The following is a 14281-nucleotide window of genomic DNA, read 5'->3' on the forward strand; positions in this document are numbered from 1 at the left end:
AATCCTTGTAGATGTTTGCTAAGATATTCACGTATGCCTCCTGTACTCCTTGATTACGCAATGCCTCTATGACTGCTGGTATCTCTACTGAATCAAATGCCTTTTCATAATCTATGAAAGCCATGTAGAGAGGTTGATTGTACTCCGCAGATTTCTCGATTACCTGATTTATGACATGGATATGATCCATCGTAGAATATCCCTTCCTGAAGCCAGCCTGTTCTCTTGGTTGGCTGAAGTCAAGTGTTGCCCTGATTCTATTGGAAATTATCTTGGTGAATATTTTATACAATACTGAAAGCAAGCTAATGGGTCTATAATTCTTCAGTTCTTTAACGTCTCCCTTCTTATGGATTAGTATAATGTTGGCATTCTTCCAGCTCTCTGGTACACATGAAGTTGTGAGGCATTGCGTATAAAGGGCCGCAAGCTTTTCAAGCATGATATCTCCTCCATCTTTGATTAAATCTACTGTTATTCCATCTTCTCCAGCAGCTTTTCCCCTGGTCATGTCTTTCAAGGCCCTTCTAACTTCAGCGCTAGTTATAGAAGGAGCCTCGGCATCCGGTTCATCACTATTTTGAATGAAAGTAGCTTGGCTGTTTTGGGCACTGTACAGGTCAGTATAGAATTCTTCCGCTGCTTTTACTATGTCATCGAAATTGCTGATGATACATATATATACCCACATGTAGTTACATACGCGCATATACATGCACATACCTACACGTGTACATACAGAGCCACTGGTTTCCAAAAAATACTTAGGTAGCTTGTGTAGTTCTCATGATGAATAAAAATGAAACAAGTAGACGCCGCTGAGCATATATATGTATATGTAATATATATATATAAACATGCGTTCATATACCCGTATATACATATACACTCATATGCATACCCATATATATATATACACACATATACACAAACATATATACACATTTTATATACATACTAACCAAGAGGAAGTACACTTAACCAGTAACTTAAAAATCCTGCACATACAAGTCTCTCAGTTGTTGGGCCGTTATCTGCGTGACATCAATGCCTAGATTATTATATTTATTTACAAGCATTGGCATTGTGTATGATAGCTTTTCCCTTAAATAATTTGTTCTGGGTGTGACCACCCACCATATTTCTTTATGACGGGTAACATAAAATTTGTCATTGAGTTCAAGGCTACAAAGTTTTCGTAGAAAGGAGCAGTTCAGTTTTACTTCCCGCCTAAATGCAGTTGTTAACTTGTACTGGGATAACTTTAACACAGAAATTATGTTGGCTTCCTGAAATAAGTTTATAGTATGGGAGTTGTAGGAGACATTAAAGAGCAGCCGAACAAACTTTTTTTGCAAGACAAGTAATTTATGCAAATTAACAAAAGTAGTTGTACCCCATACCAATAAGCAATAACAAAGGTATGAATAAAGAAGAGAGTTATAAATGAGAAGTAACTTTAAACGGCAACAGTGATTTACATTTCCACGTCATGCCAATGACTCAAGATAACTGGATTGTAAAGACGTCAATATGCTCGTCCAAAAGCATATTACTCGAAAACGTTATGCCGAGAGTTTTCATACTAGTAACCATTTCTATTGTTTTGTCCCCATACATAATGTTAATACTTGAATTCACTGGCTTATTTTTAGCCCTAAAGAGCACAGCTTTCTTTTTTATTTATTTCTAATTGGTTCATTATTGACCAGTCCCTCAGCTTAGAGTGCATGAGGTTCGTTTCATACTCTATATCTGTACAGTTTGTTCCTGAAACAAATATACTGGCATCATCAGCATACAGGACATATTTCGCGCTTAGGTAAATATTCATTAAATCATTGATATAAGCATTAAAAAGAAGGGGCCTCAAAACACTTCCCTGCGGAACTCCTTTTGAAATAGGCTTCATACTTCAGCAATGCTTATCTATCTGAACAAATTGCTGTCTGCTTGCCAGGTAAGATTTAATTAGCACTAAACAATGACCTCGAATGCCATAGCTATCAAGTTTTTCAAGCAATGTTAAATGGTGAATATTATCGAATGCTTTGCTAAAATCTACATAGACGCCAAGCACAAGTCTTCTTTCTTCGAACTGGGATAAAATGAATTCCTTTTGTTCCAACAGTGCATGTTCAGTAGATTTAAGATTTCTGAAGCCGTATTGGGCAGATGATATTATATTGTTCTTGAAAAAATTATTAAGTTGGCGATGTAAGATTTTTTCCAAGCCCTTAGAAACGATAGGCAATATGGATATTGGCCTATAGTTTTGGATATCATTTCTGTCTCCCTTTTTAAATAAAACACTCACTATAGCAATTTGCATTCTTTTCGGAGAAGTTGCACTGGACAAACATAATTAAAATATATGTAAGGTGCGGTGTGATATCTAACACGTGCTTTACTGGTCTAATTTGCATGCCTTCAAAATCACACGAGGAACTATTTCGCAGTGATATGAAAGCAGAGAAAACTTCATTTTCAGAGACAGGTTCAAGAAATAATGAAAAGGGGCAGGCAACAAGCATCAACTGAAACAATGTCCCGGGTGAACTGTTTTGATCATTCCTAACAAAGTGATCATTAAACATAGTGGCGAGAGGGATGCCAGATATCTCATTGCCTTTCATGTTCAGCTTTTCTATACGAGAATATGATTTATTACGATTTAGGACAGTACTTAACTTTTTCCATAAGAAATCAGGTTTTCGTGTAGGACACTCAAATTCGGACTGAATGTGTCGCATTCTACTTAGGTTTATTTCCTTATTCAGTTTATTATGATACATTTTGAATTGTTTCAATTTGTCTGGGTCCTTATTTTTAATAAATTTATGATACAACTCGTTTTTGCGATGTATTTTTGCATGCAATTCAGGCGTTATCCAGGGTTTACAAATTTTTTGCCTAAGGAAAGTGGTACTTGTACACCTTAGAAATTACATCTATGAACTTTGTATATGCCTCTTCAGCATTGGTGATTTGACCGATAACTTCCAGGTCACAGGTTAACATCCGAGTTCTAAAAGCCTCAAGGTTAGCTGCTGTAATTGGCTGATAAGTGAAACATCTCGCATCCCTCTTGTCTCTTGTCCCCCCCCCCCAAAAAAAACACTGAGTCATTGAAGTCGATAGATCCCAAGGAATATGTAAATTGACGCAATAGTTTAATCGCAAATCACCTTTTACGGCCAAAAAAGCCTCCAGAATTTGAACATTTCCATAGACTCCCATATTTCAAACTTCGCATGCAATTTGGAACGAGTTTTCGGTCATAAATAATGGTACCACTTACATGAGATGTCAGGCTAGGCGTGCAGAACTTATTTCCTCAGGACATTTTTGAAAGATGGCCGCTTTGACTAGTTATTCGCAAGAAACGATGCTTTGACATAAAGAGAGAGAGAGGTTTATTTGAAGAAAGGCAGAGAGGTCAGCTTGAGCGTTAGTTTGCTCTGGCCTGCTACTCTACACTGGGGAAGGGGGGAGGGGATAAAAAGAGCGATGAATAATGATGATAAGATTAGGAGGTGCGTATGTACATGTCCATCCCGCTGAGGTCATACTATAGCCGTGCATGGAGTCCAGTGGCTTGAAGGAAGGCTATAGTCGCTTCGATGACCACAGCTGCGCTGTTGGCGTCAGGCCAAGGACCTAAGACAATCTCGTCAGACATTGGTCTTTTAGTCACTCGCTGAATAGTTGAAATGAGGCTCTGCCGTTCTCGCGCGTACGCTGGGCATGAGCAAAATATGTGCTCAAGTGTTTCTGGCACTGGGCAGTGATCGCAGTTGGGACCAGTGTCACTGCAGCCGATGATATGTGTATAACGCCTCGTGAGTGCAACACCAAGACGAATCCGGTGTAGCAGACTTGTTATGCTCCTCTTCAGTTTATGAGGTATGTGGAACTTCATTTCTGAGTCCCATTTGTGCAGTCTCTTTTGTCGTCGATCAGGATTGGTCCAGTACTCAAGTGTAGAGTTCCGCATAACGCACCGAAGCAGGGCATTCGTGTCTGTTCGTGAGAACGCGATGCTTACTTCTGGCACATTATTTACAGCTATTTTAGCTTCAGCGTCTGCTTGTTCATTTCCTATCACGCCATAGTGTGCAGGTATCCACTGAAAGGTGACGTGGTGGCCGCATTTGGTCGCAATGTCGAGAATCTCTGCGATTTCTAGAGCTAAAATATAATAAGGGCCTTGTCTCATAACGCACTCAATGGCTTGAAGAGCGGGTTTGGCGTCGCAAAATAAAGTCCATATGCGAGGAGGCTCTCTTGCAAGGAATCGTATTGCCTCGCGGATAGCAACAAGTTCTGCAGCAGTTGAAGTGGACTTGTGGTCTAATTTAAACCGTCGAGCGATGGACATTTGCGGGATGACAAAGGCTGCGGCGGAGCTTTGACATAAAAATGGGCATGTTTGCAATGGCAGCAGCTAGAGGCGCTGTTTGGCGATGTCTCTAATTCCCGAGTGCTGCATTCACAAGATTGGCTACTTGCAGAATAGACATTTTCCCCCCTGGTGAATCCGTCCCCCCTTTTAGACTACCGTCGGTCTTTCAGGCAATCCCCGCTAAGTCTGAATGCTCCATCGGCTATTATATCGCCTTATATTCGTGTGCATAGTTATTTCATTTTTCTTGAGTCTCCCAACTGCACCCTCCCCTTATGTTGGTGACCACCTTATAATCAAATAAATATGGCATTCTGTGAGTACCCCAGCAGAGCACTGCAATTGTCCGATTAGGTCCAAAGTTTGTCTCTGTAAGCAAGTGGACACCTCTAAACAACAGGCAAGCAGTTATGCTAGTTATGCTGGCATCTAGCGACTGGCAGGGCATGACATCGGAGGTTAGCAGCACTCTACTAGCATATTCGTGAAATCTTTATAAGTCGAGCGATTGTCGAGAGCATGATGCGGTATTATATTCAATTCATATCTGCCACACCGAGTGCCCGACCTCAGTGATAATGGCGGCATGGCTTTGTCAGAGCCACTGAGAAAGGGTGAAACATATAAAATTAAATGGATCGTTATAAAATGCTATCCCAGGATGCGCAGAATCCCTTGGTTGTGCATAAGCAGCAGTTTAACACATCCGTAGTTACACAGCCCAGCACGTCCTGAACCATGTCTTGTCTGAGTACTGCAAGTCACATGCTGTGCTGTTTGCATTTCACTTCGGCTATAGCACACAACCTCTGACCAACACACAGCGTGCCATGTGCACAACGCACAGGCTATTGTGGAAGTTGGTGCGGCTGGTCTAGCATGTTTTGAAATGCTGCATCAGACGAGTTACCAGAAACGTTTGTGTAGACGTGAAGATGGCACATGCAGGCGTGAGAACTGTTGTGACAATGGTATCTGGTAATATTGAGTGTGGCCAACTGCCAGGACATATGCAGAGCTGATGTACTTGTATGTTATGTTTCCTAGGACAGTCCACGCTCATTACAACAGACCAGTGTACAACAGACTTTTGGATATAACGGACCATATTTCAACCTTAATTTGCTCTATTTTATTAATGCAACGAAATTCGCTTTTAACGGACTGCACTACAATGGACTATGGGCTACAGCAGATGAAATTAGCGGTAATTTTTTTCAAAATCGGGCGTATAAAGCGTACTTTTGCCATGTCGACACAGGCTGACAACAGACTTGCAAGAGTCAGCCGACGATCGCAGCTCAATCTTGAGCGCTGCGCAAGGAAGGAAGGCAGGGCAGAAGCGCGCCGTCTCTTTTGTACATGAGGCACAGAGGGGAGGCGAGGGAGAGGGATGGGGGCGTTCACTTCCGGTGGCTGCTGCTTGCGCTGCCGCCGCGCATAAGCAATCTTATCAAAAAGCTGTGCTTATAAAGCTGATATAACGATCGCTTATAAAGCCATCTTATCGTGAAAGCTGTGCTGTGCTTTTGACGTTTAGTTCGCTCGTTGCTGTTGCCGTGCTTTCTGACTGCAACGTTCTGACAGCGACTTTCCGCGGTCATCGAGCGAGACGTGCTCATGTTTACCTGTGCGTGCGTGACACCGTGCTTGTTTCAGTTTCAGTTTATTATTCTATAAATACAGTGAAAGGGTTACAGATAATATACAGACGAGGGTCCCAAAGTCAGACTGCAACGGGACCCTCGGTTAATAATAACATTCAAAAAACCATATGACAGTTAAGCAAGTTATGCAAACCAAACAAAATACAATCGCATAAAATACAACATAGAAAAATTAACAAAACAATTGTTAGTATACAATCCTATAGTGCATAAAAATGCTGTCAATACATAAAAATGGCAAACATAGCATGATTATTGATGTAATCTTAGTTATACAAGTAAAAAAGCTTAAGGGCATGATTGAATGCATGAACGGTTGAAGATTTAATGGTGTTGGACAAAGCATTCCATAGTTTTATGGCCGTGAATGATGTCATTTTTTACATAATTAGAATGAACCATAGGTAGTAGAGAATTGTAGTTATGTGCAAACCTGGTATTGTTGGTAATAATGAGATAACTGGAATCTATGAATTCGTATGAAAGCTGTTTAACCCTTTCAGGCCCAAATTAATTCTGTTCATTGTAAAAAATTGGTCTTTACAATTTGAGATGTGCATGATCGTGGTAGTTAAAGAAAATTAAAAAATTTGTGCTCAGACTTTTCAATTAAAACTTATTAAATGATTCCAATTGGAATCAGTGGGACTTGGTGGACTTGAAATGTGTCGTTTCAAGCAATACGTGAAAAGTCTATTTTATATGAAATTCTTTGAAGCAATTCTTTTCTCTATTGAGGCAGAGGTGTGTGCCACACTTCTTGCACCGAATGTGGGAGTAAGAGCACATTCTTTATTTTTTATAGTTTGCGCAATGACTTCTTTTTCATCGGACGAATCAATGTCACCTCGAGGGATCAGCACAAGCTTCGCGACTTCTTTATTTTTCCAATAAAACTCGCATGCACTGATTGTCACCATCTGTTCCGAAAGACATTGCCCCCCAAAAGTTTATCTACACGGCATAAGCTCATATCAACAGCGTAAAATCACAAAAAGCTGAGCGAGGCTCCACCAATAATACAGGCTCCTGACGCGATAATGATCCATCAGGTAACACGCGCCCAAAACATGGCCAAGTAGGGCATGGAAACGCCGTTTGAGCGGGAACAAACACGTGATTTAGTCAGTGAGGTAACGTCAATCAAAAATGTATCGCGTGAGTAGTCGGGGCCGCTACGTCCCAATGATTCCATTTGGAATCATCAAGATTCGCAAAGATCTCCGGTACCCGCAAATACTTTTTGCCGAATAAATTTACTGCAAAGGGATAGCATAGCACCTAATAGTTCAAATCGAAATGTTCGAGAGAAAAATAAAATAATTGTCGTACCTCTGCACGGTGAAAAGAAGAGGGGATCTCAGCTAATGGCAGGAACAGTGCAAGCGATTCTTTTATTTCTTTCGTTCAGAGGTGACAGCACTTCCTTGAGTCTACCAGCTTGCCAGCATATGTAGAGCAAGGGCTAAATACGAGTTGCTAGCGTAAGAACAACCTTTTTCTTTTAACCCGGGGTTGCCCACTCAGCTACAAAATTGACTGATTCCATTTGGAATCACTGGGCCTTAAAGGGTTAATAAGTAATTTATTAGAACATACTTGTAAGATGATATTTGAGCAAGCTCAACACAAGAAGGAAGTTATTTTCACAAAGTAACTGATTAGCACTCGCAAAAAACCGCTGTTAGTAATAATGTGTATTGTTTGATTCTGTAAGTGCTGAATAGACGAGATATGACAGTAATATATTTCCCCAGAAAACAATGCCGAAATTAATGTGACTGTGAATGAAGGCAAAGTATAATGATAATAACGCGTCTATGGAAAAACACGCTCGTGATTTGATTAATGCTCCGATCCCGAAGGTATACTTTTGCTTAATGAAGGCAATGTGTTGAGAAAACTTCAGGTTAGAATCTAATTTGATGCCCAAAAATGATACGCAGTCTGAGACGGGAATGCGATGACCATTTAGAGTTATTTCAGGCATGCTAGGTAGTATTCTTTGGCTTGATCTGAAAAGCATGGATTGAGTTTTCGTAGGATTAATAATTAAATGATTGGAAGAACACCATGCAACGATCTGTTCAAGCTCATTGTTTAGTTTAAAGATTAAGGTTGCTAAAGATTTGTCACACACGGAGATGGTAGTATCGTCTTCATAGAGTACGGAATGTGCAGATTTAGGACACGTGGGTAAATCATTATTATACATGGAGAATAGTAAGGGACCTAATATGGAGCCCTGTGGTACACCTTGATTAATAATTTTAGTATCAGAGAAAGCACCTCCTGAAAAAACTGTTTGTTCTCGATCACGCAAACAACTTTTTAAGAGTTTTTTAACACTGGACCGGTAATTCCTAGGGCTTCTAGCTTAGTAAAAAGTATGTTATGATTAATCGTATCAAAAGATTTAGTGTTCAAGTCCAAAAGGCCAAAAATACCGAAGCAATGAAGTTACCAGTATCTATCAAGTGACGAATGTAGTCGGTTAGGGATATTAAAGCTAAGTTAGTTGAACTGCCAGCGCGAAAACCAAATTGAGAAGATTGCAACAGATTAAATTTATTAAGGTAAATATTTAGGCGCTTACAAAATAACTTCTCAACAACTTCACTAATTGATGAGAGAATAGAAATAGGACGATAATTAAACACCTCCGTTTTATCACCTTTCTTATGTACAGGAATAATCTTAGCCCTTTTAAGTGTACTTGGAAAAATACATTTAAAAATATTATTAATTATAATACAAAGTACATGAGAAATAAGTGGTGTAACAAGTTTTAGATGAAAAAATGAAATGTTATCTAAGTCAGGGCTAATACCACAGAGCATACCTTATCAGCAGTTACGGGGAAGAGAAAAAAGTATTGATTGTATCAAAACATGGGATAAGAAGAGGTCATCTGACGACTGCCGTATATGTTATAGAAGTAGTCACTGAACGAATTTGCAATGCTAGAAGAATCAGTAAGGGTTTTATTGTTGTAATTTATTTTATCAGCACTATTACCGGACTTAGGTAAGTTCGTGAACGCATTAAGCAGTTGCCATTGTTTTTTTTGGTTGTTCTTGTGTTTTGCAAATTCATTTTCGTAATACTGTCGTTTGGTCTTCTTTAGCAAATTATTCAGAATTTTATTTTATTCAGAATTTATTTTTGTTATTTAGTTAGTAAGCGAATGTTTACAACTTTATATGGCCGATAACACTACTATCCCTTACTTCGTATAGCTGTCTGATTGCAATTGATCCTTCGCTTTCCGAGCGAAAGTGCAATTACTATTATTATTATTTTTTTTTACTTTGGATGTTCATCACTCACTCTTTGCAATAACGTTGTTAGACATCGCGACCAAAGTTTCGAAAGTGAGGCGTTTTGGATATTACGGACTTCAGATAAAACAAACAGTTTTTGATGTATTATAAGAGTCCGATGTAATGAGAGTCAACTGCATTATGTAGTTGTAGTGGTATGCATCCACATGAAGACATACCATTTAGCAGGCACTGCTAAGAGGGAGCCGATCATCACTATCTGAAGGAATGGTGCACGTACCTTCCGGAGGCGCAGGGCAGCAAGCACGCTGGGCCGGTTAGCCATCTGCTGTGCCAGGCGCACATTGCGCATCGATGCTTGTGGCACTGGAGGAATCTGGGGAACTGCAGCCGCTGCTGCCGCAGCCCGCAACGCCTCCGCCTCTGCCTGCTGACGGTATGCTGTGAAGCTGCAAGGGCAACCACAGAGCCGAATCTTTTAGCAAGAGAATCACAGAAACGCATTTCAGGGGCAGCAAACGAGGAAAGAGTAAAGGAACTGCAACACTGAAGAGACTGCAACACTAGATCAGTTTAGAACTTTAGACTGATAAAGTATTCCTTCAAACCTCCATTTTCATTAATTCTGCAGTAAGAGGTTCATTATTGGAATAGAAAATAAATGTCAAAGTTCTATCTTAAAATTTTTTCACTGAAACACCAGTGCCGTTACGTCGTTGTGACATCATGTATTTCAAATTATTTTTTCGTGTTTTGGCTGTTGTGGCTAAGTAAATGTCTTGAAACTTGCTTAAGTTCAATGTTTGTCTCTTTAAGAATATGATGCAATCAATTTTTGTTGATAAAAGAATTAACTAGGCCTGAGCAGAAGCCATCAATATTAATGACGTCACAGCGAGCTAGTGAAGAAAATTCAAGGTGGTGTTGCTACACATCTCGCATTCTTACGACTCCAATGGCTTGCCAAGACCCTTCTCACGATAAGAGTGCTTTTTGTGGTATTGTAGAAGCTCCAACTTATTTTTCTCCTTAGTATCCCTTTGGTTTTTGCTTTCCTAACTCATGGATATCGCATCCAACATGCAAAATTGTGGATTGGGCTCTGAAAAAAATTTGCTGTGAAACATTCCCTTGTTGATTACTGTACTTCCCACAACTTTTTCAGGAAAGTATGCTTGCATGGCCAAGGAGGCGTACTTGATTTACCATGGGCAGTATACTGTAATTATGTGTACGTATGAGGCCTGATAATTGTCTCCTCCTGTTAATAAAATGTGCACTGTCAGAGGCGAAGTCTTCGTTAAGTGTGATAATGCAGCAACATCAAAAGTGAACAAAAAGATATTCATTGTTTCTAGCATAGCCTTTTTAAAGGCGAGAAACTAATTTTCAAAAATACTCATTCAACTATGATAGACTACCATTTATTTGCTAAATGGCACCGTCCGTACATCATGCAAACATGCATTTTTCTTTGCTACTGCAGGGTATGCAATCACAAAGTGTCAGAGAATACTTTTTTCCATGTACAATGATCCACTTTGTTTGATACACACAATATATTAGCTTATACAGTCAATAGTTAGCAAAAGTACATTCCTTTTTTGTGACGACTGAGGCATTCGGCTGCACTCAAAAGGCGTCGTATGGCGTAAGAGCGAGTAGTGCCATCTGTTTTGTGTACGATCCACGAACTAACCGCTGTAAACGATCTATATCACGCTACATGGTGAAGAAGACACCTTCTGAAAGGACTCACCGCTCATTGAGGCTGAGTTTGGTTGTGTTCTTGAGGATCACCTTGCTGGCCATTGCGCCTTGTCCAGCTGCAAAGAAAAACAATTCAGCCAACAAACTCTCTTCTTCCTGCATGACTGTTAGCTTTAACTGTTTATATATATACAGGGTCTGTCCGGAAAGTAATGTCAGTGAATTTATTGTGACGCGACTGTACGTTGGAGAGTGGTCTAACCAGTTAAAACTGGTAGTGGGGGAACCCAGCTAAGCAGCGCTCTGTCGCTCAGTGTGCTCCGAGCATCAGATAGTGTAGGACGGGCCTGTCCGGGAGAGTTGTTTTTTGTTCTTGTGCAAGTGAAAATGCAGCGCTCGTTAGAACAAAGATTTGCGATCAAGTTTTGCGTGAAACTTTGAAACTTGGCAAGACCGCTGCGGAAACTGTTACTATGATCAAGACTGCTTACAAAGAACATGCCCTGTCAGATCGGCAAGTGTTTTGGTGGCATAAGGCCTGTTTGGAAGGCTGAGAAGAGGCCGCCGACGAGGAAACCGCCGGACAGCCATCCACGACCACCATGGCTGACATTGTGACACGAGTGAGGGAACTTTGAACTCAGACCGACGATTAAGTGTTCGTTTAATGGCCGACATGTTAAACATTCCGAAAACTCAAGTTCATGAAATCGTTACAAACGATATCGGCATGCGGAAGGTGTGCGCAAAAATGGTTCCAAAAGTACTCACTGACGACCAAAAGTCACGCCACGTTGAAACGTACCGAGAAAACTTCGACATGTGCAAACGTGATCAAAAATTTTAGACGTCATTACAGGTGACGAGACTTGGGTATTTGAATATGACCCGGAGACCAAAAGGCAATCATTGGAGTGGCACACGCACTCGTCCCTTCACCAGAAGAAAGCCAGGATGAGCAAATCTAAGATCAAGATCATGCTCATCATATTTTTTTACATCCACGGACAAGTTCATCACGAGTTTGTAGAACCTGGAACCACTGTGAACTCCAAATTTTATGTGGAAGTCCTCAAAAGACTGAAGCGCAGGGTTCAACGCATCCGGCTGGACATCGCAGACAACTGGAAGTTGCACCACGATAATGCGCCGGCCCACAGTGCCTTCATTGTCACCGACTACCTGGTTAAAGCAGGGGTGCCAACGATCCCCCAGCCCCCGTACAGCCTGGACTGGGCTCCCCCTGACTTTTTTCTGTTTCGACGTCTCAAAACACCCCTGAAAGACAAGCATCGTGGGACAGTGGACGGGATTAAAGCAGCTTGCACCGCAGCATTAAAAGCCATTCCGGAGGAGGACTACCGCAACACATTCGAGAGCTGGAGGTCTCGCTGGAGCCGATGTATCAATGCAAAAGGAGAGTATTTTGAAGATTCTTAAACACTTGTGACGATAAATTCAATAAATGACTTTTAATGGCCTTACTGACATTACTTTCAGGACAGACCCTGTGTGTGTGTATATATATATATATATATATATATTGACAGCTCTTCAACACGGCACATTCAAGACAATGTTCTAGGAGAACAAGATATGACCGAGCATTTTTTAAAAGAGCTCATTTATCACAAATGTGGCACGTAATTAATAATAAAAGTGACTTTTTCAATATAACCAGCCTTTTACACCTTAAACTTGCCAGGTATTAACATGTTGACAATATGTCATAACCTCAACACAACAGTTTACATGAAGTAACATGTAATGTTGTACTGTCTCATACTTTTCAGTGTTGTAAAGCATTGTAAAGCTTTACATGAGCTAGATGCAGACGGAGAATAAAATGTGTACATGTAGAAGGCACTACAGTTTTCTCTGTCTGCATGTAGTTCATGCTATGGTTTGTAACAGCACAAATCACCAGCTCAGCGACAACTTCTTTCCTCATAAACTTTACATAACTTAAGATGCACTGCATAGCTCACTTGACAAGGTGTACACATCATGACAGCTTGCAATACAATTGAGTTCATTTTTACCGGTCTCACCTACAGCTTGTTTACAAGAAATGAAAACAGGATTATCTTCTCAATTTGTATGCAAGCTGCAGCACCATCTCTGCGATGTAGTGAACAGGCATCAGAGCAAATACTAGCACCTTTCGCTCACTTAGTACAGCAATAATGTACCCTATGTGTCCAATTTCTACATCAACTGAGGTTTTGCTCAACAAATGATACACATTCTGAGGGTGGCACATAGGTGCAGTCATTTGTCTATATTTCATTTCATACATAGCAGGCAACGCTGAGGCTAGAGAAACTTTTCACACCATCTGCATTCACATAGAGCATGCTACATGACAGCAAGAAATCGGAGTGTGATACGTAATTTGGCACAGGGTTGAGTTCCTATGTTACAGTCACAATATATGAAGCAATTGTCTAATAGAAGACACAGATCTGTGCCCATTAACAGAACTACGGGGCAAAGTGAGAAGTTCATACATTTACATGATCATACTCACTGCACAGCTTCCACAGCATGCCGCCCCTGTATTTGCGACGAAAACAGTGTGTTGTACATTGGAAGCACAAGGCATACCAAAAACATGCAATGTGACAAAATGTTAACTCTATATGTTATGGTTATAATATGCCAAGGAGTTATAATTTAGAACAATGTTGCAGATCCAAGGCTAATTTAATACGAAACAGGTGGAGTGGTAAATTTCTGTGACTGCACTAATTGTATAGCTTCTGCAGCATTGCCTGCTAAGTATGAAAATGAGGATAGTGACATTCCAACAGAGGTAATAATAGTTAACATATCGGCAGTTTCAGATATATATACCCCACATACCATCTTCAAAATGAACGATCTTTAGCTCTCGGTTGGGTTACACTACTCGTCAGATGTCTTCAGTTCTCAGTGCAGTATGTGCAGTACCTACATGATAGAAGTTATACCAGGCATTTAGTAAATGCATGCTGGGAAATTGCTAACAAACAGCACAGTTTATTTCTGGGAATTGGTAATTTTGGCTGTTTCTACTGGCATGCCAGTATGTCAGCAATGACTGCCTGTATCACAAGCGTAAATGAACTTGCGTGCAGTAATTCACTTTGTGACTGAATACTTCTTGCCTCTAAGAAACTAGTTTTGTAGTGCAGTAAAAAAAAAAATAATAATAAACTTGCATTACTGACTTT

At 40.4% G+C, this 14281-nt stretch overlaps 1 protein-coding gene across 1 annotated transcript in view; it reads right to left on the reverse strand.

The window, feature by feature from the left end:
• The window catches only part of LOC119456487 (chromatin target of PRMT1 protein), a 54332-nt gene extending 40717 nt beyond the window's left edge, over positions 1-13615 (reverse strand). Inside the window, exons 1-3 of the mRNA XM_049669902.1 lie at positions 13597-13615; positions 11116-11182; positions 9637-9805 (exon numbers count right to left, since the gene is read on the reverse strand). Of these exons, the coding sequence (XP_049525859.1) occupies positions 9637-9805; positions 11116-11182; positions 13597-13615 (255 nt within the window). The remainder of the gene's footprint in view (positions 1-9636; positions 9806-11115; positions 11183-13596) is intronic.
• Positions 13616-14281: the final 666 nt, after the last annotated feature.

This window comes from Dermacentor silvarum, chromosome 6, assembly GCF_013339745.2.
Source record: "Dermacentor silvarum isolate Dsil-2018 chromosome 6, BIME_Dsil_1.4, whole genome shotgun sequence".
In the NCBI taxonomy this organism is placed as follows: Eukaryota; Metazoa; Arthropoda; class Arachnida; order Ixodida; family Ixodidae; genus Dermacentor; species Dermacentor silvarum.